Below are 25499 nucleotides of genomic sequence, written 5' to 3'. Positions count from 1 at the left end.
CTCGTTACAGGAGCCTGCCCCTCATCTTCCATCCAGGCCAAAGTAGGACTCTGATCCTCCAAAGGTGGATGTCAAGGCAGAATTCCTGCCAACGCATGCCTCAGTTCAGATTCGCATTGAATATTCCTGTCTCTGCACCACCTCACTTCTTTCCCCTTCCATCTGCCAGGTTTTATTTTTTCTCTTTGGCAACCACAGAGCTTCCCTTGGCCAGGTCTCAAACCATAGCATGATGGAAAAGGCCAGTCTAATAATCACACTGTAACCATTGACCCCCACACCAGCCCTGGTTCAGGAGCTCAGGCCTGCTCACCCTTCTTTCCTACTCCATGTGCCTACACTTCCAGCTCGGCCCTGGCAGGCTCACAGATCAGGCATCTGAGGGAGAGAAATCACAGACCTCCACACTGGAGGCGAAGCCCATGGAGGCCAGACCGCACCTAGGCCACTGGGCTCACACCCGAACATTGAATTTTAAAAGGAACATGGACAGGCTAGACTAATTATTTCTGAAAGCCTGTCTGATTATTACTGAGTTTTTTCTTAAATGAGGTAAAGTAAAAATAACAAGAACAATGTGATATTTTTCCATTGAGCAAAAAGATTCCATTTAAAGAAGCATCTTTTATTTTAACATTCTAGACTTCCTTATTCCATTACCATTATTGTCAAAAATATTCTTCATTTTATAAAATGATGGGCACTGAAGGAAGAATATGTGTGTATAATAGAAATGTGTTTAATTATATGTGTGATTATTATATAAGTATAAATATATGTCTGTATATAAATAGTATGTATAACAGACACACATAAATTGCCTTAATTGATTAAATAAGAGGTCTAAACCACCTCAGTTCAGTTCAGTTCAGTCACTAAGTCATGTCCAACTCTTTGCAACCCCATGGACTGCAGCACGCCAGGCTTTCCTGTCCTTCACCAACTCCTGGATCTTGTTCAAACTTGTCCATTGATGGTGATGCCATCCAACCATCTCATTCTCTGTCACCTCCTTCTCCTCCTGCCTTCAATCTTACCCAGCATCACAATCTTTTCTAATGAGTCAGCTCTTTATATCACATGGCCAAAGTGTTGGGGCTTCAGCTTCAGCATCAGTCCTTGCAACGAATATTCAGAGTTGATATCATTTAGGATTGACTTGCTTGATCTCCTTGCTGTCCAAGAGACTCTCAATAATCTTCTCCAACACCACAGTTCAAAAGCGTCAGTTCTTTGGCACTCACTTTCTTTATGATCCAACTCTCACATCCATACAGGACTACTGGAAAAAAACATAGCTTTGACTAGATGGACTTGTAGGCAAAGTATTGGCTTTACTTTTTAATATGCTGTTTAGGTTTGTCATAGCTTTTTTTCCAAGGAGCAAGTGTCTTTCAATTTCATGGCTATAGTCACCATCTGCAGTGATTTCGGAGCCCAAGAAAATAAAAGTCTGTCACTGTTTCCATTGTTTCCCCATCTATTTGCCATGAAGTGATGGAACCAGATGCCATGATCTTCGTTTTTTGAATGTTGAGTTTTAAGCCAGCTTTTTCACTCTCCTCTTTTACTTTCATCAAGAGGCTCTTTAGTTCCTCTTTGCTTTCTGCCATTAGGGTGGTGTCATCTGCATATCGAGGTTATTGATATTTCTCTTGTAAGTCTTGATTCCAGCTTGGGCTTCATCCAACCCAGCATTTCTCATGATGTACTCTGCATATAAGTTAAATAAGCAGAGTGACAATATACAGCCTTGATGTACTCCTTTCCCAATTTGGAACCAGTCTGTTGTTCCATGTTCAGTTCTAACTGTTGCTTCTTGACCTCTGTACAGATTTCTCAAGGTGGTCTGGTTTTCCATATCTTTAAGAATTTTCCACAGTTTGTTGTGATCCACACAAACAAAGGCTTTAGTGTAATTAATGAAGCAGAAATAGATGTTTTTCTGGAACTCTCTTGCTTTTTCTATGAGCCAACGAATGTTGGAAATTTGATCTCTGGTTCCTCTGCCTTTTCTAAATCCACCTTAAACATCTGTAAATTCTCAGTTCATGTACTTTGAAGCCTAGGTTGGAGAATTTTGAGCATTACTTTGCTAGCGTGTGAGATGAGTGCAATTGTGAGATAGCTGGAACATTCTTTGTCATTGCCTTTCTTTGAGATTGGAATGAAAACTGACCTTTTCCAGTCCTGTGGCCACTGCTGAGTTTTCCAAGTTTGCTGGCATATTGAGTGCAGCACTTTCACAGCATCATCTTTCAGGATTTGAAATAGCTCAACTGGAATTCCGTCACCTCCACCAGCTTTGTTTGTAGTGATGCTTCCTAAGGCCCACTTGACTTCACATTCCAGGATGTCTAGCTTACGTGAGTGATCACGCCATCGTGATTATCTGGGTCATGAAGATCTTTTTTGTATAGCTCTTCTGTGTTCTTGCCACCTCTTCTTAATACCTTCTGCTTCTGTTAGGTCCATACCATTTCTGTCCTTTATTGTGCCCATCTTTGCATGAAATGTTCCCTTGGTATCTCTAATTTTCTTGAAGAGATCTCTAGTCCTTCCAGTTCTATTGTTTTCCTCTGTTTCTTTGCATTGATCACTTAGAAAGGTTTTCTTATCTCTCCTTGCTCTTCTTTGGAACTCTGCATCCAGATGGATATATTTTTCCTTTTCTTCTTTGCCTTTAGCTTCTCTTCTTAGCTGTTTGTAAGCCCTCCTCAGACAACTGTTTTGTTTTTTTGCATTTCTTTTTCTTGGGGATGGTTTTGATCACCACTTCCTGTACAATGTCACGAACCTCCATCCATAGTTCATCAGGCTCTCTGTCTATCAGATCTAATCCCTTGAATCTATTTCTTACTTCCACTGTATAATCATAAGGGATTTGATTTAGGTCAAACCTGAATGGGCTAGTGGTTCTCCCCACTTTCTTCAATTTTAGTCTGAATTTGGCAATAAGGAGTTCATGATCTGAGCCACAGTCAGCTCCCGGTCTTGTTTTTGCTGACTGTATAGAGCTTCTCCATCTTCGGCTGGCTGAAAAGAATATAATCCACCTGATTTCGGTGTTGACCATCTAGTGGACATCTGGTGATGTCCATGTGTAGAGTTTTCTCATGTGTGATTGGAAGATCATGTTTGCTATGACTGGTGTGTTCTTTTGGCAAAACTCTGTTAGCCTTTGCCTTGCTTGATTTTGTACTCCAAAGCCAAACTTGTCTGGTACTCCATGTATCTCTTGACTTCCTACTTTGCATTTCAGTCCCCTATGATGAAAAGGACATCTTATTTTCATGTTAGTTCTAGAAGGTCTTGTAGGTCGTCATAGAACTGTTCAACTTCAGCTTCTTCAGCATTAGTGGTTGGGGCATAGGCTTGTGATATTGAATGGTTTGCCTTGGAAACAAACAGAGATCATTTTGACATTTTTGAGATTGCACTCAAGTACTGCATATTGGGTTGTTGACTGTGAGGGCTACTCCATTTCTTCTAAGGGATTCTTGCCCATAGTAGTAGATATAATGGTCATCTGGATCAAATTCGCCTATTCGTAGGCTAAACCAGCTAGCCCATGAAATCTAGAAACTTGGGAATGGCCAACTTAGCCAGAGTAGCTCTAAAAATAAGCTGCCACAAACAACAAGCATGGTCTTGAGACTATAGACTGTGGATTCAGACAGACCCACATTTTAGCTCTTCCCTGCCTTTTAACCATTGACAAATAACATTTCAGCGCCTTGGTTTACTCAACTGAAAATGTAGAGGCTAGTGGTACCTTCTTAATGGTTCATGTGAAAGTTAGATGAATATATGCTATCAGATGCTTAGCATTGGTTCTGGCACATAAGATATACAGTGTTAGCAGTGACTGGTATGATTTTACTATGACTGCGGCTACTGCTCCCACCACTTTTATCTTAGGCATGGTAAGACAGGTTGGGAACCACATCACAGGAGCTGGAGTTACCTGCGTTAGATCCCTCCCTAAAGCTCATTCAGTTTTTTGAAGATTATGGTAGAGAGAATAGGTTCAAAAACTAGGCTAGCCACTTGCATTATGAATTGAGCCTGGCAGTAGCTCATTTTCATGCAAATATATACAGACATGGAAATAAGGCTGCCCCCGCTAACCGGGTGCCCATGGCCCACTAGACAGATTGCCTGGGATTCCTCTTGCTATGCTTCACTCATTCTCCTCATGATAAGATGAAGCTGTGACATCAAAGCCATTGAGGCAAGACTCTCTGGTTGGATACTGAGAGAACTTTGCAGAGGAAACCTGTTTGTTCCTTAAGGCAACAAAGCCTGTTGCTGGAGATCTGTGTGTTGGCCTGTCTTTAGAGCAGTTAAAATTCATATTCTTAATCAATGAGAGACCAGAAGATGGGAGAGGTCGAAAGGTGAGAAAGAAGGAGCAGAGAGTGGACATCATAACATGCACCCCAAGATGCACAGGAAGTGTCTGATTTTCATCCAAAGGCATCTGAATGTGACTTCTCTTCTTACCATCAAGAATTTCACTTCAGGACTGCCCTGAGGTGGTTCAGTGGCTAAGACTCTGTGCTCCCAAAGTAGGCAGCCTGGGTTCAATCCCTGGTCAAGGAACTAGATCCCACATGCTGCAACAGAGACCTTGGCGTAGCCAAAAAAAAAAAATCCATCTTATGTCCATGGCCACTTGTATAACCCAGATAGCTCCTTCTCCTTAGGGATAGTTTGCACTACATCCAGTTCTCTGTTCCCTATCTGCCCAGTCTTGAGCTGGTCATGATGCTCTTAAACCTTGGGAAGGATCTGCACTCCCCAACACTTGGGGGACGGAAGGGCTGTCTCTCATGCGGAGCAACCTGGCAGACTCTTTTCAGGTTGTTTTTCAAAGCCAGAGCAGTTCACAGTGTGCGCTGGTCTCCCCACATAGCAGAGCCAATTCCTCTAAAAATAGCTTTCTTCCAGAGAACCCACAGCGACAGTTCACTGCAGATTTTCCTCGAAACTGAGCTCCCACCATCAGCACAGTTCTTGCTGCTCCCTGTCGTTTCTCTGAACCCGCTCTCGCCTCCAGCAGGGGTAGATTCTGGGAAGAGCTGGAGGCCCACATGGTCTTCTGTTCTGTGGTCCTCATTCCACCCTCCTATGTCCTCAAGGCTTGAGAGGGACTGTCTGTACCTAGAGCTCCTTCTTCATCTCTGTCCCATCTCCTTCCATTTTTACTCTTTTACCCCACTTAGTGTCATCCCTGTCTCATGCCCTCAGCTCTAACAAATAAATTTAGCTTCTCGAGAAATGTTATCGTTGTTTAGTTGCTAAGTCATTTCCAATCCTTTGCAACCCCATGGACCGTAGCCTGCCAGGCTCCTCTGTCCATGGGATTTTTCAGGCAAGAATGCTAGAGTGGGTTGCTATTTCATTTCCAACCCAGGGATCAAACCCATGTCTCCTGCATTTGCAGGCAGATTGTTTTACCACCAAGCCCAGAGAAAGGTTGTGGATGGACTTAAATGCCAACTCATAAATCAGAGCATCTAGGGAGAAAGGTAGCCCCATTTTCCACCTGGCCTCACCTCAGCCCTATTGTTTATCTGCAGTGGAGAGATAAAAAATGGTTTATCTGCTTAACAAAGCAAATATGCACCTACAACACTGGTCACCAAGGAATTTTTTAGAGAGAGAAATTTTAAGAAAAAAGCAGCCAGCAGAACAAAAGGGTTGGAGGACTCTGGGCATCATCAACATCTGGGATTCTTAAAACATGCTGAGGACACTGGGTTTCTGGGGGACTACCATGTGGAAGGAGGGGGATGGGGTGGGTGGGGACAGGAGGAGTAAAGGGGAATCCGATCAGGCAGCAGAATAATTAAGAACAGAGCCTTAAGATAAATGGCCCCGGGGTGTTTTTTATTTATTTACTTATTTATTTATTTTTGGATGTGCTGGGTCTTTGTTGCTTTTCAAGGACTTTCTCTAGTTGCAGCAAGAAGGTGCTAACTCTAGTTGTGGTATGCAGGCTTTTCATTGTGGTGGCTTCTCTTGTTGCAGAGCATGGGCTTTAAGGAATGTGGGCTTCAGTAGTTGCAGCACATGGGCTTAGTAGTTGTGGCTAGAGGACTCTAGAGTGAGGGATCAATATTTTTAGCACACAGGCTTAGTTGTTCCTTGGCATGTGGAATCTCCCCAGACCGGGGATCGAACCTGGATTCCCTGCATCAGCAGGCAGATTCTCAACCACTGAGCCATGAGGGAAGTCCAGTCCTGGGGTTTGAATCTTGCTTCTGGCTCTTTGGGTACCTGTCTTAACAGCTTAGGGCTTCTCAGGTGGGTCAGTGGTGAAGAATCCACCTGCCAAAGCAAGAAGATGCAGGAGATGCGGGTTTACTTCCTGGGTTGGGAAGATCCCTGGGGGAGAAAATGGCAACCAGTATTCTTGCCTGGGAAATCCCATGGACAGAGGAGCCTGAAGGGCTACAGTCCGTGGGGTCACAGAAAGTCAGACACAACTGAGCAACTTAGCACACATGCGCACGTAACAGCTCATGTTTCACTCAGTTCCCATCTTTGCAAAGTGGGGCTCATCATCCCTACAAAGATTCTCCATGAAGGTTAAATAGCATACTTGTGTAGAAAATTAGCACAATGTTTGAAAACTATTAAATGGAATCTGAAAGGGAAAAGCTGATTCTCATGTCACATATGTGACATGATAGAATGCGTTAGTTTCAAGTTCTCATTTTTTTCAAAGTTGATGACAAAGATTTCTCTGTTAGAGGCATCTGAGAATATGCATATAATAATAAGAGAACCTGACCCTGTTTTCTATAGGCAATGCCAGGAACTCTGCAGAGTTGGTTAGGAATGACTCATGCCACATATGCCCACATGCTTCACCTTTGTTGTTATTTTTTAATATCTATTTAATTTGTTTGTTTATTTGGCTTCACTGGACCTTAGTTGTGGCATGCAAGATCTTTCCTTATGGTGCCTGGGCTCACTGGTTGGGCCATGCAGGCTTGGTTGCTCTGGGGCATGTGGAATCTTAGTTCCCCAACCGGGGGTAAAACCCACATCCCCTGGCATTACAAGGCAGATTCTTAACCCCTGGACCACCAGGGAAGTCCCATGTTGTTTCTACTTTAGTAATACTACTTTCTTTGTAGTACTGTTGAAGGAATAAAATGAGCCAGTGTGTGCAGAGGACAGTGTATGATGTAGAGCAGGCCCTCAGTAAATGGTAGATGTCCATCATCGTTGCAGCCGATATTCTAACCCAGTCCCAAAACCTTTTTATCAGGTGACGTGCTGCCGTGGCCCTGCTCTGGCTGTGTCCCTGCCAATCCCTCTGGCATCACGGTGACTTCTGTGTTGCTGGAAATGTATTGTGCTCAGCTGAGTGTTTGCAAATGGCAGATCGTTAAGGAAGCACCGAGGAGCTAGGGCAAATCAGTACAGCGCACAAATGGCTAAAATCCCCATCAGATGTTCCCATTGTTTCTGGTGCCGGAAGATGCTCAGATGTTTGATTTGTATGTTTGTTTTTATGCTAGTTCTATTAAATCAGTTTGCAGCCTGAAGAATGTTTGCCAAAGAAAGGCACACGTGCCAGTTAAGAGAGACTGAAGACAGCCGCTGGCTTCAGACACATCCCAAATGTGACAGTCTTTGCTGATGTTCATGCTTCTTTTTGTCCTTGGCACTGAATTTTTGTCATGGGGAGCATGGATCTTTGCATGCTTGTTCCAAGCTGTGTAAAACCCACCAGAGGCCACCTCCTGTGCGGAGCCTGTGGGAGCAGAGCACGCACCCCCCAGACTTCTGCCCTTGACCGAGGGGCCATTTTCCTGAGGATGAACAGGCAGTACCAAAGGAATAGCGATGCCTCGGCTGCAAATGGTATTCAGCAAAGCTCAGTGACTGAGAGTGTGAGCTTTCCAACTGGATGAACGTGAGTCTGAGTCCCAGCTGTAGCTTTTCCTGGCTTTGTGAATTTGAACGAGTGACTTAAACTCTCCGAGCCTCAATGTTCTCATGTTTAAAGTGGGAACAGTGATAAGGAATAGGACCTGACTCCAGGAGGTGTAAATATTTAGACGAACCTGTGCAAAGCTCTTAGCCTGATGCCTGACTTAACAAGTCCAGGCTGATGCATGTTAGCTCTTATTGTTGCTAGCATTCTCACCCTGGCTTTAACTTCACATTTGAAGTACACTGACCAAGTCTAGAGCCTCTGAGGCAAGGCTAACCCACATCATGTCCTGGCTTTGGCACTATATAAGGGGTTGGATGTCCAGCTGGCACCCACAGCAGCGTAAGTGGCAGAGAGACTGCAGAGATGAAGGCCCTCCCCAGAGTGTGCAGGGTACAGAGTGCAGGATACACAGCAGTGTCACAGCCAGGGTTAGCAGACTGAGATCGGAATTCTTTGCTCTTTGTCCAAAGTCACACCTTGGCACTGTGCATATGTTTTATAAATACACACACACACGTATATATATATATATATATCTTTCCCAACCCAAGGATCCAACCCAGGTCTCCTGCATTACAGGTGGATTCTTTACCATCTGAGCCACCAGGGAAATCCCAAATACACACACACACACACACACACACACACACACACACACACACACACACACATCTATATTCCACCTTCCCTCAACTTCTACAGACTTTTTTACGAAATACCTACTTCAGAGGGTACATGACATCTCCAGATGAGGACTGGGATCCTCACTCCTTAAACTTTTCTGGGACTTTGGGAAAGCTACCTTAGTCCCTGGGCCTCAGTTTCTCCGTGTTTTCAGAGAATGCAGATCATCCACTGGGTAGAAAAAGAAAGATGCCGTCTCTGCCACTTAAAGCTCTGTCGCTTTGGATAGGCTATTGGGTCCCTGTAGGTTTTATTTTCCTCATCCACAAGATAGGACCAACACAGTTTGCCTCCACAGTGTAAGGCCTCAGAGAGAGAAAGAGACGTAAATCAACTCGATTCCATAAAGGACAGCTCTTCTTGTTATATTGGCAATAAAATCTAGTTCTGTGATGGGCTGTCTTGGGCTCATCTCTGTCACCACATTATTAAACTCCTGGGGACAGACATCACCTTCTACTCCCTGACTCACGCCTCCCTTAGCTCTGGCACCCCTCACTAAGGTGGACGTTAATCCTGACGCTCTGCACGGGCAGCCGGCTGATCTGACTTGCACGTGCTCCTGGCCTCAGCTGGGAGCGGTGGGTCCTTTTGCAGGAATGGAAGGGGTTGCCATCGTTACAGAGAGTGGTCCTCTCCAGAGGCATCCTCCAGCCCCCAGCCTCCTGCCAGAGTGGCAGGTGAATCCCAGGATTCCTGGAGAGCATTTGCCACCCGACTGGCCACCCCAATAGTCCACAGAGCTGCTGCCTTGGCTGAGAAATTCCTGAACTCTGCTCAGCTGGAAAATGAGAATGTCCTTGGACCCTCTCAGTCAAGGCGGCCTGCCCAGATCTGCCGCCTCTGTGGGTGGCTGTATCCCATAGCTCGCAGCCTCTGCAACCTCATGGCATGCTTTTTGGCTCACTGTGACCCAGCCAGGCCCCTGTCCAGCCATCCTGTGCCCACGAGCCCAGCAGAGCACACCCCCGCCCGTTCCAGCCCCACAAAGACTCTCTTAATAGACTGTGGCGGTCTCATTTGTAGACTCAATTCATCCGGCAGCCAGGAATGATCTGTCCTGATGCTCCTCTCTCCTCTCACCCGCCCTTCCTCTTTCTCCTCCCCACCCCTCACCCCCTTCCTTCCGCCTAGAGAGTGATTTGTCTGTGTTATGGGTAGGCCTGACAAACCATTCCACATTAGCAGCTAAGATGTTGTTTGAAATGGGAAAATTGCTGGCAAACTGCTCCATTAGTGGTTCTAGTAACAAATACTCTCTTTCCCCCAATGAAGACGAGATTGCAGGGGCACAAATTAATATGACTGTCTCCCCTTTTCTGCAGTGGGGATTACTCTTCAAGATGAATGGGTTCATCCCAGCCAGAAATGTGCCTCCTCTAGACGTAGCCTCCAAGTGAGCCAGCTCCTCCCGTCTCTTCCTTCTGCTTCCCCCAGCCCTCCCCTCCACACATACACATCTTTTTGTATCCCAGCAAAGGGTTTGGGGCTCATCCATGCCAAATGAGGAGGTGATGAAAAGATCTGCACCTCGGAGAGACGGGAGATGGATGAGGAGGAGATGCTGAGTCTTCAGCCTGGGCCAGGCCCTCATTCATCACCTCTAATAGAGGGCCCTGCCTCCCACTCATGCCTGTTTCCCACCACACCTGTTCTGGGTGGCGGGAAGTCATTTGAGAGATGAAAGAATAAAGAACGGAGAAGCATGCTCACTCCCCACGCTCCTTCTCTTCTGAGGAAGCTGTGGGCCCTGAGCCTGCAGCATCTCTTGTTCTTTCTAGAGTAATAGAGGAGGAAGCATTTCAGCAAAGTCTATAAGACAGTAAAGCCACAGACTGCAGCAGCAGCCCCGGGGGAGTGGTCCATTCTGGGCCCCTGGGGCCCTCCAGATGTCAGGGAGCCAGTTTGATGAATGTTGGGCTCAGAGCTCAAAGACTTGTAGACTCCATGATATTAGAACAGCCAGTTCAAAACCCAGAAACAAATATTGAATCATTGGGTTGTACACCTGAAATTAACATTAAGTTCTATGTCAATTATACCTCCATTAAGGAAAGAAAAGCCCAGAAATGAATCAGCCTTGGTCATGTCTGCCTGTGCAGCATGCCAGCAGCAGGGCACTTGAGGTTTTAACTGAATGGTGACTTGCTTCCAGGATAGACAGGCAATGCTATCTGTTCATCTCTCTTTGCTCATCCTTCTCTTTATCCCTTTGGCTTTTTCAGCCCTCTGGTTGCTTCCTACAACATTTCCTGAAGATGACAACTGCTTCCCAAAGACAACTTGTCATCAGCAAGAACCAAACATCCTCAAGGAGAAGTCATCTTTTCTAGCTTTCTCCCAGGGGAGTTAGACCCTGGGCTGGGCACCCCCAGACACCAGAACATGAGTCTCTGGCTTTTGGACCGTGTTTATAAAGTCTCTCTTGTCCAAGAATGTGCACCATTGACGGGAGAAACCATCCTGTCCTCAAGGCCCCCAGCAACCAGTTGTTGATGGATAAATGGTTAATCGACTCTTCTCTGCTCTGTTTCTCAGACGCCTGGAACAGAACTCCATCAAATCCATCCCTGCTGGAGCCTTCACCCAGTACAAGAAACTGAAGCGCATGTGAGTCTCCCCAGCAAGAAAGACCTTTTCAGTTTGGGGGGGTCATAGGTGTAGTGGGCAGTCTCCCCAGATAAGGAGCTGCATGACCATGCTGGGGAGAGCTCAGTGTTAGACCTGGAATGTCTCCCAAGACTGGGAGGTGCGGCCTGAGTGTTGCCTTCAGATGGGGAGGTGTATGGGTTCAGGCATCTCAGAGCTTAGGGCGTCTCCAGCTACAATGCAGTAAAATTATCTGGGTAGGAGGTGGGACTGAGTTGGCCTAAAAAAAGGTCCCATCTCACTGTTTTCCTGCCCTCTGGCTTTGGGGATGTGGACCTCAAGTAGGCACTTCAGTAGAGATGTGACCGTGACTCTGTATCATCCTACAGCACCATAGCTACACCCCTACCAGCATGCACACATTCAGCTAACAAATACTCAGCAGGTGTCCACTGGTGTGAACTGTGCTGGCATCTATGGTAGAAGACAAACTGAAATGGTGTCTGCTCTGATGGCCCTTACATATTCGAGTGGGACGGCAAATATCAAATTGATCAGTACTAGAAAGTATTGGATTGGCCAAAAAGTTCGCTCGGGGTTTTCTGTACCATCTTATGAAATAAAACAAAAGAAGGAAAGAGAGTCACGGAGAGGCCGTCTCCAGGCGGGTTGGGCCATGAAACCCTCTGTGTGTGGGTGACCTGAATGAAGGAAGGGAGGGAGTCTAGATGAGCTCTCAGGATGGTTTGCAGGATAGTGAGGCAGAATGGAGTGAATGAAAAGGAAAGTGGCGGAGATTGTGCTGGAAAGGTAGGTAAGGGCCAGATCCTATGGACCCTTTGGACCCATGGTCAGGACTTTCTAATCTTTCTGAGTGAGGTAAGAAGATTAGATCATCACCCTCAGCCGTGATGATCCCCATCATTGCCATTACCACCATATCCAGTATTACGCCATCGCTACATCCTATCAGTACCGGTGACACCAACGTGACTGACAGCATCCTGAGCCTCATTGCCTTCATCCCCACCATCGTGGCAACATCATCAGCATCACCCCTCCCCTTCACACGACTGCTGTGAGCTCTTCTCTGTGAGCCAGTCGGAGTGGGGTGCTCTGAAGGGAGGCTAGTAGGATTCAGATACACCCCCACCATTGCCATCATAGATATGAAGAACCTGGGAGGGAGGCTCTCATTCCTTTCCCAACCTAAAAAACCATTTATGATAGCCCAGCAATCACGATGCCATCTTCAGTGCATTTGCTTCCTTTCTCTGGCTCCCGACAAACGAAGGAGGGAGAGGAGGTAGAAATAGGCACAGACTTGGTTTTGTTCCCTTCCACTGCAGGCTGATTCATCAGTCTCCCCTGAGTAGGAGGGCCTACATTAAAGAGGTTAAGTGTCTGCTGGCTCCTTTTATGTTAAAAATAAACATCCCTGAGAAACAGTGGCATTGGTAGGCTTTACCCTCAGATATCAGGAAACCAACTTCCCATCTCCCTGGAAATCCAAACCAAACAAGATTTTCTCCTGGTACAGTTCCAGAAGTAGAAACCAACATAATGTGCCAGCCCTGAGCACATACTCCTTCCCTCCACTAGGCAGCATTCCTGTTGCAGGAGCTGTATAAATATGGGCCTTAATATTTAAAACCTTGGGCCATTAATCTCCCGGTCTCCCTGCTTCCCCAGCTCACTCTCCATAACCCCCACACCCCCCAATTCATTTTTAAAGCCCAGCTTGATTATGCAGCCAGATAGTAATTTCAGTGAAAAATGACAAATTCAGTCACTGCCCCAACCTCTATCTCTTGCATGATTTAAGTGACTACTCTAATTTTTTGTGAAGTCCAGGTAATTTAGAACATGGCTATGTTTTACTGTCCTTTCTCCATCCGCTTAGAATTGCCACAATCTGTGCATTCAAAATTCATAAGACCTTCTCAGTATGACCTGGGGAGTGAATTTCATTTTTGATCATTTTTATGCTATCGATATTTACTATGATGCTCTTTTTTTCCTTCCCAAGAGGATGGTGGTAGGAAAGAGAGAGCACTTAAAATTTTTTCTGACTAATAGAACGTCAGAAATCTAGACTGAAGTGCAAGGGTTTGGGAGACATAAAGTCCCTGGTGAAAACAGATTTTAAAACACAAAGAGTGAATTCCTCCCAGGCGTATGTGACCAGTTTATCTCTACTATCTCACAGAAAGATGTTTTCCTTCAACAATGAATGAACCACGTCCTCTTCTTATCTCCATTCCAATGACAAAAAAAAAAAAAAAGTTTTCTTGATTGGATGGCTTTGTCCCTGAATAGAATGAATTTCAAGTGGTCAGCTTGGTGTAAAAAGAGTATTTCCAGGTAAAATCTAATATAAAGGTTGTGCTGTGGTTCAGTCACTCTGACTCTTTGCGACCCCATGGACTGCAGCATGCCAGGCTTCCCTGTCCTTCACTATCTCCCAGAGTTTGCTCACATTCACATCTATTGAGTCGGTGATGCCATCAACCATCTCATCCTCTGTTGCCCCCTTCTCCTGCCCTTGTCAGGAGGAAAAGACCCCAGCATCAGGGTTTTTTCCAATGAGTCAGCTCTCGCATCAGGTGGCCAAAGTATTGGAAGTTCAACTTCAGCATCAGTCCTTCCAATGAATATTCAGGGCTGAGTTCCTTTAGGATTGACTGGTTGGGTCTCCTTGCTGTCCAAGGGACTCTCGAGAGTCTTCTCCAGCATCACAGTTTGAAAGCATCAGTTCTCTGGTTCTCAGCCTTTTTTATGGTCCAACCCTCAATTCATACATGACTACTGGGAAAAACCATAGTTTTGACTATACGGACCTTTGTTGGAAAAATGATGCCTCTCTCTTTTAATATGCTGTCTGGGTTTGTCATAGCATTTCTTCCAAGGAGCAGGCGTCTTTTAATTTCATGGCTGTGTTCACCATCCACAGTGATTTTGGAGCTCAAGAAAATAAAGAGTAGGAGGGAGAGTAGGAGACATTAGGGAGGATGCCCCAGTCTTACAGGGCTGGTTAAGCGGGAGCACTGACACTTGAAGGTCACACCTTCAAGATGTTGAGCTCTTTCCCTCCCATGCTCTTAGGCAGAGCAATATTCCACAAGTTCCACCAACTTCTAGTGGTTTTAAGCTCATATCCCCCACTTGACCCTCATCAGGATTGGAAGTTACCACCTCTGTTCTGAACAACCTGCAAAGGCCACTTCTTCTCCATCATCCAGGGGACTGGGATAGGTTTGAGACTAACCATGTTTTGAAATACTGGTCTCAAGTATATCTCAGGGACCACCTGCCTTGGAATCACCTGGAGGTTTGTTATGTATGCAGATTTCTAACCCCAATTCCCCAGTTGGCCAAATCAGACTTTCTATGGGTGTGTTTAATTTTTTTTTTAAATCTTTTAGCCTCACTTCATGGCATGTGGGATCTTAGTGCCCCAACCAGGGATCAAACCTGTGCTCCCTGCATTGGAAGCATGGAGTCTTAACCACTGGACCTTCAGGGGAGCTCCTGTGGGTGCATTTTTAATAAACTTCTAGTGGTTTGAGAACCACTAGCCAAGGGTGGCCCAGACACCAGGACTCAGCTCGGGCCCACCTGATGTAGACTGAGGGAGGCCAAGCATGGACACAGGCAGGCAGTCAGCCTCACTAGGCTGCCTTCCTGTCCAGGCCACCGCCTTCTGCACCCAACTCGATGAAGTGGAAAGGAGACTGCACGTGCCAGTTCTGTGCCCAAGTCACTGTGTCCGATCACTTGTCGCTCCAGTCCTTTACCCCCACGGCTGCTATTCCCTTCCTACAGAGTTAAGAACCACCACAGTCAGTTCCCAGCTAAACTGTCACTTCTCCAATGTCTGCATGCATGCATGCCTGGGCACTCAGTCATGTCCAACTCTTAGCGACCCCACAGACTGTAGCCCACCAGGCTCCTCTGTCCATGGAATTTTCCAGGTAAGAATACTGGAATGGGTTGCCATGCCCTCCTCCAGGGGATCTTCCTGACCCAGGGATCGAACCAAAATCGCTTGTGTCTACCAGCTGAGCTACTGGTGGTGGGGGTGGGGGGCAATCCCAGGTCTACTCCCAGCATCTTCAAATCATGAGACATCTCACCTTGTCCTTAGAGAAAGATGCTTGCAGAAGAGTCTAGTTGTGAACTGAAAACTAGTTTGCACTGACAAGACTAAAGCAGAGGGCTTCCGCACTGGCCACAGAATTTTCTCTCACATGGTAGAGGGCTCAGGACCTTGAAGGGACCTCCCACTGGGGATGTCACACACACACACACAAATCACCAAACAAAACAGGCTTTCTCACTGGAATGATCTAAGTACAGACTGCGCACTTGCCTGAAGTGCCTTGCCAGGCAGCCACGCTGAGGCCCAGCAAGATTAGGGTAATCTGGGGCATTTGCTTGTTAAGGCCCTTATACGAAAAAAGAGCTCTGAAGAAAAGCCTGGTGTAAGCTGATGAGTTTGCGAGCACAATCTGTGGATTTGTTAGAGGCAATCTCGCCTGCTCAAGGGATAAGCCCACCAGCTGTGCCTAAGAAACCTTAACCTGAGAAGTAGCTTTCAATTCACAAGCCATGGAAACAGGGAGGAAAGGGAGCAGAGACCTAAGCACAAGTTGTCTGGCAGCCCTTCTGAAGGCTAGTTTCTCAGGGGGCGCTAGTGGTAAAGAATCTGCCTGCCAGTGCAGGAAGCATAAGAGACAGGGTTTCAATCCCTGGGTCAGGAGGATCCCCTGGAGGAGGTAATAGGCAACCCACTCCAGTATTCTTTTCCTGGAGAATCCCATGGACAGAGGAGCCTAGCAGGCTACAGCCCATAGGGTTGCAAAGAGTCGGACACAGCTGAAGTGTCTTAGCACACACATGCAGAAGGAGTAGAGAAACAGGCTCAAGGAATGCACTTAAGAGGCTAGGGGAGTTGGGCATCTGACCTCAACTGGAAGCAGTTGCTTAGATGTGCTTTCTTCTCAATATTCCCCCGTCTCCTCCTTGTTGACCCTCCAAGACCCCCAACTTCCCCTCTTCTTCACAAAAGCAAAGACCCGTTGATTTATTTTGTTAAAGAAAAGGCACCAGAGTTTATTGTAGCTGGAAATTGGAGCATCCTCACATCCAGGGACAGGAGCCCAGAGGCTGTCTCTGAGCTAATGACTCCTAAGAGATATCTCTGCACTCAGGGAGATGTTGTTAGTGAGAACTAGATGTGGGTGTTCAGAAGTGACCAACCTCCTGATCAGGGAGATTCTAATGCCCCAAGGCTGGGTTAGCTGCCTTCCAACACACAGCATCCTTCTCACTCACCTTGTTTCTGGCCTTCCCCACCCTGGGCTTGCTTCTGTCCAAGGAGTATTGCCAGTGACAATCCCATGTCTCAAAGTCACCGTGAGACTCTCATGATATCTTTACACCACACGGCCTGAAGATGCACTGAACCAGACAGAGACTTCACTCACTGCTCAAAACCTCCATTCAGGTCAGGGAGGAGAAGTCACTGGGGAAGCAAAATGACTCAGGACTTTGGGGGAGAAAAGTAAGCATTTGCCGAGACATTACGTAAGAAGGTGAGGCTTACAGGAACCCTGGGCTATGTTTAGGTGAAGCTGGCTTCTGCTTCATTTATGCTATAATTGCCTGGTTCTGCAACCTACAGTAAGGCCCCCATCTAACTGGGTGCCATTTCCCACCTGCAAAACGAAGGCTGCCATATGCATGGCCATATGTCAAAGTCAAGGTGCCATGAGTAAGCATTCTTTGAAAGCCAGAAGAGTGATACACATATATAGTGCATTTTATCATGAGGCATTTGAATTGAATGATCTTTAAGCCCCTGCTCTCGCACTATAAATAAATAAATTGACTGATGAATTCATCCTCATCATTTTGCATGTCTGCAGTGCTTGGTCTACCCCTCAGATGTGGCCACATCATACCTTTGAGCTGTGTTCTCAGACTTTCCTGTTAATTTTTCAGAGACATCAGCAAGAATCAGATTTCGGACATCGCTCCAGATGCCTTCCAGGGTCTGAAATCGCTCACGTCACTGTAAGTGGGGAGCAGAGGCATGTGGGGTGGGGGTGGGAGAGGGATGAATCCATATTTTCCAGGAGGTGTTTATCAAGGTTTTGTGTTTCCTTACACACTTGTGGCAACCTGGTAAAAGAAACAAATATTTCTTCAGGGGAAATTGATCTTGGGGAATATTTCTACAATCCTAATGCATTATTTTTATTGATTAAGTGCCCAGCAGCCTTCCCAGTTATTGGCTTCTAATTCGAATGCGTCTTCTCCTCCAACCTCATCCCCCTTTCTATCCCACGTGCCTCAGCAGCACTGTCCAGGGAGATGGAGAGAGAGGATTGTAATGTATGATTAGTACCATGTGCCCATTTTTTCCATGCATGTGACCTTGTCTAGGGAGGATCTCATTTTCTTCCTCTGATTTTAAAGCTTTTTCTCCAAACCAACCTCATGGCTATTGTTCGGAGAATGCATCAACCCCATCCTATAAGCCTTTCTTTGATTTTGAAACCTGAAAGCAGGCTATTAGATGGAACCAAAGCTGTGCCTACCAGGGGCTCAGAGGCCCTCTGGGGCAGGAAGGCATAGAGCTTTGTTCTCACCCTGCGGTGACTTGCCCTGTGGCACAAGGACCATCACTTGCATCTTGTATGCATGTTCCCTCACAGGCAGAATGGCACAGTGACACCTCTCCTGCCTGCAATGCATTCATGACTGCAGTCACAGCAATCTCTGGCAGTACTTACTGAGCACTTCCTGTGTGTACCTGGTACTCTTCTGGGAGGCTTGCAAGCTTCATCCTCACAAGGACCTAAAATATGAAACCTGTCCTCAGCTGTCTTTAATGGTTGAAGAAACTGGGTCATCTCAACTCCACACAAACAGACGTTTTTATCTCTTTTGATCCTGGCTGAATCTCTGGTACCTCAAACAGTACCTGGCACGTAGTGATTGTGCCAAAAAAAAAAAAAAAAAAAAAGACATGTTGAATAAACAAATGTAACTTTGGATATCCAGAGTCCACAGTAACAAGTGAGAAAGGCAGGATTTAGACCCAAGCAGTCTGACTCCAGAACCATGCTCTTGATCCCCATCTATACCACATCCTGAGATAACGTGAGAAGTATAAGATACAGCTAAGGTGTCATCAGTTGATATTTGTGTTATTTGGTGACCTGCCCAACCTGGCAAGGGTAAGGATGCTGAGAGGAGAGCTGTCCGTGCTTTGTCTCTCTGTGCAACCTATTTGTTTAATTGATAAGTGGGCAGGTAACAAGATACACATTTTCCCCCACCTGGCCCCATTCCACTGGGAAGGGGCTGGAGACAGGGAGGTCTCTTGATTCAGCTGTTGCCGGCTGCTGGCGGAGTAAATTAGTTTCATTTATCAGGTAGAACATCTGGTTGGGATATCAAAGACAGGATTGTATGTGAGATTAGTGTCTGCTTATTGTGCTGAAGATCACAGAGGAGGAGGGAGAGCAGCCGTCTGCCCCCTGGATCCTGTCCCTGCCCCCACCCTCCTGTCCCGTCTGCTTTCTCTTTGCTGGGATCTGGGAACCTGCTGAGGACAATGAGAGGCTTCCTGTCTTACAGGAAAAGAAATTCAAAATCTGGTTGCCAAATGGGAAATTGGCATGCCACTAGCTAATTCTGAACTCTATCAGGGCATTGTTTAAATGAAGTGCTTCTCATCCCCAATATATGCATTCATCCATTCAATAGATGCTTACTATGTACTGAGCAGCCTTACAAGCACTGAGAATGTGGCAGTGACCTGGACAGACAAGTCTTGGCCTCAAGGAGCTTTGAACAACAACACACCCTACCCAGAGTGAGAAATGGCCGAAGTAAAGGGCAAGAAAGCCTTTACCCCATACCTGTTCATTATTCTCTCCGATAGGCGTTTACCATGTTAGATCCTGTTCAGCTCTAGGGACCCAGCCTTGGACAATCCATATGATGTCATCACACACATGGGATCTATTAATCTATTAAAGGGGGCCGTAGAGGAGACACAGAAAATGTTTAAAATAAATAAATGTATAATAATATAACATGACATAATGAAAATGGATTAGGTAATAAAAAAATAGGTGATAGAAAATGACTAATTTAATGTATGTAAGTTGTCACTTAATTAAAAAAAAATCAAATGCAGAAAGAAAGAAAATGTTGACTGAGATATTCAAGAGAACCTTCCAAGTACAAGGTGTTTAAACCCAGATCGGAAAGGTGGGAAGGGAAGTCCAGGAAAGTGCTGAGGATACAGGCAGACAGGTCTGGCCCAGAAGCCCCCACATAGACTACAGCCCACATCAGCCTCCAGAGAGTGACTTCTACCCACTGAGGCTTAGGCACACCCCACGTGGACCTGTGATTCAAGGACCCCATTTCCCCACCCTGCCTGTCGTCCCACCAGCCTCTGCTGCACTGGAGGGTCTGACATCCGCCAAGCCAAGCAGACAGTCTGGCACAGTGAGGCAGTGAGACACTGATATGAATTACAAATGGGAGCCTGAGCCATCATGCTAACTTTTATTTAGTCATTAATTTGTTGAAACATTCATGAAACACACCTGTAGGCTGAGCGGGACACTTACTCCTAGTGGTATCTGGAAAATGGGGGCGTGGGTTTATCATTCCCATTTACCGTTTCCTCATCCTAATATTTTGCCTCCTCAAAGACATGTCACAGCCTGGATTTGCAATCTGAGCGGGAGTCAAATCTTGGGTTAATTCAGTGTGCTCCAAGCCTCAAGAGGGAAACATTTTAAAAAAAATCTTTCTAAGTTCCCTCCATCTCAGAGGAGGCTGGACTCAAGAGATCATCAAAGTCTGCGCCATGGATGAGATCAGAGAGAAGCCAGCAGTGTCTGTGGAGGAGCCAGACTCAGGAGGCTTCTTCCCCACACTTCCTCGGGTGTGTCAGGAGTCACCGGAGACCAGCACTTGAATAAGAGATCCATGGTGAGGTACTCCGTAGGCTGGAAGAGAGAAGAGTAAAAAGAATTCCTTGGTTCCTGGAGCTCAGAGAATAGGAAAAAAGAGGCTGGAATGTAGAAGCTGCTATTACTGCAATAACAGTTCCTTGCTCCCCAGTTTTTCCAAAGAGCTGGTCCTTGACTCAGCAGTCCTTGAGCCATTTGGGTAGGACCCCAGATATCCAAAGCCCTGTCTAGATGGATGATTAAAGGACTCAGCTCAGGAATTCCTTAGGATGCAACAGGATATTAAAAGGAAACATTCTGTAGGCTGGGCTCAGCCTGATCAATACCCATTGAAGACGAGAAAACACAGGCTGGCTGGCTTCCCACACGTCTTATTTATTGCCAGGGTGTGAGTCATATTAGCAGCTCCAGGAGACACCACAAAGGGACTGTGTCTTCCTATTATGGATTATTTATTGAGTGGGGCTGCCCAGGAGGAGATTAGGATGGAGTCCTTTCCTCCTTGCCTCTCAGACGGCCTGCCCCTCCAGCCTCAGAGGCGTGAGCCCACAGTCTCACTGGTGAGGAGGAGGGAAGAGGCGGGCTGGGGAAGGCAATGCTGAGATGCCACCGGAGTGGACCGAGGTGGTGACCTCCTGCGTGAAGGGGTGATAGTGGCCTCTCACGCACGGTGACCACTGTCCCCTCTGCTCTTCTCCAGGGTGCTCTACGGGAACAAGATCACGGAGATTGCCAAGGGACTGTTTGACGGGCTGGTGTCCCTACAGCTGCTGTGAGTAGGAACTTTGTCACTAATACTGTCTCTAGAACTGTTCACAGGCTCTTTTCTGCAAACCTTGAGCCATGCTCTGCAGAGTTCTTTTGACTTTGTGCTCATTAAAAGGAAAAAAGAAATTGTTTTGAGCTACCCACCCCTCACCTCCACCGCCTCATGTTGGTGGAAAGAGAGCCAGGGAGTTGGCAGAGGAAGGCTGAAGTCAGTGTAAACAAGCTAGGTGATGCAGCTTGGGAGCCTGACCCAAGCGAGAATCACTACCCTCAGGCTTGAGGGGGCTAGAAATTAAGCCAGAGTCGAATCCCACGTATGCTCAGAATCTAGGGAACTAGAATGTTTACACACAGTGTTCCAATGCTAAAGCTGAAACAGAGCTGACGGTAAACATGTGACCTTGAAGGAGGTAGGGGTGGGGCAGTGAAATAATTAGGAGCATAATCAGTCACTATTGTGACTGGGAAAGATATGGCTGAGGGGGGAAGTGTTTACTTAATTTAAAGAAGGATTTCTTGCCTCAAATTTTAAGCGCTGGGATTCCTTATTTGCATTTATTTCATTCTGGTCATTTGAGCTTAAATGTTTGAAGAACATTCACTTACTAGTGAACTTACATTCACTTACTAGTAAGTTCACTTACTAGTGAACTCTATATGGAGAGGCAAGGAAAGGAATTTAGCTCATCTTGTATTTTAAGATTTTATGATCAGGCTAGAATTATCTCTGACTTGTGATCAGGTAGCCATAGCATCTATACGCATGTGCTGTGGTGTGGGAAGTCTGTGTGTGTGTACATGTGTGTGTACACACGCACACATCCATGTCTGCACATCATAATTCCTGTTGGTATTAGGAAATGATCTTGAGTATTCTGTGAGCAATGGACAGTACCAAGTTTCAGACAGGTAAATGACTTGCCCTCAGTCACACAGAAAATGGGTGTGGAGGCTGGAGTAGAGCTTACGTGGCCCTCTGGCTCAGAAGGCCCCCACACCCCTGAAGAGCACCAGATGTGTGTTACCAGAGGCATGCATCTGAGTGCAGATGAGTGTGTGTGTGTGTGTGTATGTGTGTGCACACATACGTGTGCCCTTGTAAAATCACCTCCAAGTCGCAGGCCCCTTACAGAAGGGGCCTGGGCCCATCCTGCCTCCCATGTGCAGTTAAGTGAAGCTCCATCACAAGCTTGCTGACAAAGTAGTCAAGTTTTATCTCTAGATGGGTGGGCAGTCAGGAACAAGGGTGGATAGAAGAAGGTCCACAAGGCATCTCACATGGGGACACCTAAGATTCTTCAAGAAAAAGGCAGTGAGGCTTTTCCTTTAGCCTTTTCTTTCCATATCTCTGCTCTCTACCCTTTCTGTGCCCTGTAAGACTCAGCCCTGGACAGAATCTCCTCACTCAGTATTGGCACATGAACCACGCCTGGATGAGGTGGCCAGTGAGTTTTCAGGCAGTATATCCATCACAGCACTGGGCAGGCTTGTTTCAGCGAAGAGGAAAGCCAGAGAAAGAAAATTCTGTGTCTTTTTCTCTGCTTCCTCTTTGTCCAGCCCTGCACACCTCTGTCTCCCTCTGTGTGGCTCTGTGTACCTATCAGTGGTCAAGGGTCGCAGCCCTCGGTGGGCCTTTGTGGCTATTTGTTAGAATGATATGTCAGGGCTCTGCAGGGAGCTGGGGGGTTTCACAGATGGTATTCTTTGCTTGGAGCAAAGAAAATGTTAGTTATAACTGCCACCAGAAGGCCAGTTGGCTGTACCTATTAATCCCCTGCCAGAAGATAACAACAGGGTGGCCTAGAGGGAGATTCGGAGGTATTGTGTTTCGCTGGACTGGGGTAAATATCCTTTTACAGTCATGTTTTGATTGTTGAAAGCTATATGCCCTTGTAGGCATTAAGGAGAAACATAGCATGCGTCAAAGTGCCTGGCACGGTGCAGGGCATGCAGCAGAAGTGTCATAAAGTCACGTCCGGGGCCGCGTTTCTTGCCGCTCGCTCTGCTGATGTGCCTGCTGTCTCACCTGCCGGGTCAGGCCTCGGGCGCGGCACTAAGGAGTTGCATGTTTTTTTTAAAGGAAATAGATTCCAGCTCCCAGCCGAGAGCAGTCATAAGATGACCAGAGCTTTGCATGGGCCGGAAAAAAACTCTGGTTGCGTCTCGCTACTTTGAGCTGATGGAGTTGAATATCTGGGAGTGAAGACAAAGCTTTCCCCTTTTCTCAAGACCAAGAGTTGACACAACTCAAGTTCGTCACTTTCCAGAAAGAACCAGCAACTATAGCCATTATTGGGCTCTGACCTGGTGTTGAGCAATTAGAAAGCAGATTCTGATTAGATATAATGTAGCGTTCTGCCCTCAGTAGATAGGATTTCTTCTTGTTAGACTGCAGACATTCCGATAAGAAGGCTCTGATTAGAATACCCTGCTAGCCTGGGAAATTTCCTTTCCTTTTATTTGAAAGCTTTCTGCAAGGGTTTTGTGTTTTTTTCTTCTCTCTCCATTTCTCAAACTATGGTTGCATCACAGATTCATTGCAACTGTATTCATTGGAAGAACTGATGCTGAAGCTGAAGCTCCATTACTTTGGCTGTCTGATGTGAAGAGCCAACTCATTGGAAAAGACCCTGATGCTGGGAAAGGTTGAGGGCAGGAGGAGAAAGGGGCAACAGAGGATGAAATAGTTGGATAGCATCATCGACTCAACAGACATGAGTTTGAGCCAACTCCAGGAGATCGTGAAAGACAGGGAAGCCTGGCAGTTGCAGTCCATGGGGTCACAAAGAGTCAAACACAACTTAGTGACTGAAAAACAACAGCAAAAAGCCAAGCTGTCTCTGTCATCCAAAATGATCTTGGATGTTTCCTTTCTGACACTTAAAAAAAAAAAAAAGACTTTTTGTTTTATATTGGAGTGCAGCTGATTAACAATGTGATAGCTTCAGGTGGACACAAAGGAACTCAGCCATGCAAATAGATGTATCCATTCTACCCCAAACTCCCTTTCAAGCCAGGCTGCCACTTAACAGTGAGCAGAGTTCTCTGTGATATATATAGTAGGACCTTGTTGGTTAACCATTTTAAATATAGCTGGCACTTCTTTATGAATTCCCACGTGCCCGTACTTTTCATGTTGTATGCATCAAATTAGAGTAAAAAGATGACTGTCAACAAGAGACAGCCCCTCTGTTTCCATGACCAGCACACTGTATTACAATAAACAGAGTCCATGCTCAACCCGTAATAAAGCAGGTGTGTTGTAGTTAGTTGTCCTGCCCGCCCATCCCCTCTTTCCCTGTGTCTCTAAAGTTTTCAGCCATCCTACCACACTAGGCCAGCCTGTTAGGTACCCAGCCCTCCTGGGTCATCTTCTTGCCCTGCTTCTTTGGGCAGACGGCCAACACTAATGGGAGACTCACTCTTCAGAGTTTCTCAGTGGCTGCAGCAGACAGGTCTCCATGAACAAGCTTCAGCAGCCCTGGGAAGGGACCACACGTCCAATACCCTGTCTTCTGGGTGTCAGCCTCGCAAGAGTCACCTCCTTTAGCTGGAGTTCCAAAATCTTCAGAGCTTCCCAGACAGCTTCTCACCCGACTGGTATGGAATCCTGTCCCGCACACGCTGGCACAAACCCTGCTGCTCTTGTGCTGATGGGTTCTGTGGTGAGTTCTCCCAGCGTACTGGCAAGGTCAGGAAGCGCTTTCTCTTTCTTTAACTTTGCGTTTTGTATTGGAGTCTAACTGATTCACAGTGTTGTGATAGCTCCAGGCGGACACGAAGGGACTCCAGCTGTTTCTTATACTAAACCTCAGTCATGGCTCCCGCAAAACTCAGAAAAGGCTATTCTCATATTCTTCGCGTGTTTGAAAATATGTCTCCCTGTAATTAATCCTAAAAGATTTAGTTCCTGCAGACTTCCATCTGCATAAATACTGACTACAGACTTAAAAGTACAGACTTTCATCTGTATAAACACACGTTTGTTGTTTAGTTGGAGCAACCCTTATGATCTTTGAGGGTGTGAACGAATCTGCCGGCTTTCTTCCTTGAAACAGGCTGCTAGGACGCAAGTCAGGGGCCCAGTTGGGGAAGAAGTGTGTTGAGAGATTGCATTGTAAGCTGCGGAGAACTGAAACTGCCCGCATGGAGACATCTCAGAGTCATGGCTAGCCCAGGACATGGCACTGGATGTGTCTTCCCAACTCTGATCACCTGAGAAGTGACCTGTCCTCTTCTCCCAGGCTTCATCCACCCTCTTTATCACTGGAAACTTAGTGTGAAGGCTTAGATTTTCACCATTCCCTCTGCCCACCCTGGCTCCTGGGCTCATGGAGGTTGTGATCCTGAGTGTGTGTCCAGCCAAAATGTCCCCAGATTTGTGACTTTGCAGCTCAGGAGTTGGTCCTCCCTAATTACAATTTTTTGGGCTCTGAAATCACTGCAGATGGTGACCGCAGCCATGAAATTAAAAGACGCTTACTCCTTGGAAG

At 46.4% G+C, this 25499-nt stretch overlaps 1 protein-coding gene across 2 annotated transcripts in view; it reads left to right on the top strand.

Annotated features, from left to right (window-relative positions):
• The window catches only part of SLIT3 (slit guidance ligand 3), a 722104-nt gene that overhangs the window by 564726 nt on the left and 131879 nt on the right, over positions 1-25499 (top strand). For both annotated transcript variants that reach the window (XM_061129412.1, XM_061129413.1), the window contains 3 exons: positions 11183-11254; positions 17240-17311; positions 20939-21010. In XM_061129412.1, coding sequence (XP_060985395.1) covers positions 11183-11254; positions 17240-17311; positions 20939-21010 — 216 coding nt within the window. The remainder of the gene's footprint in view (positions 1-11182; positions 11255-17239; positions 17312-20938; positions 21011-25499) is intronic.

The sequence above is a fragment of the Dama dama genome, chromosome 25 (assembly GCF_033118175.1).
Source record: "Dama dama isolate Ldn47 chromosome 25, ASM3311817v1, whole genome shotgun sequence".
NCBI classification, from domain to species: Eukaryota; Metazoa; Chordata; class Mammalia; order Artiodactyla; family Cervidae; genus Dama; species Dama dama.
Note: the sequence above shows the minus strand (reverse complement) of the source record. Positions and strands in the feature narration are given on the sequence as shown.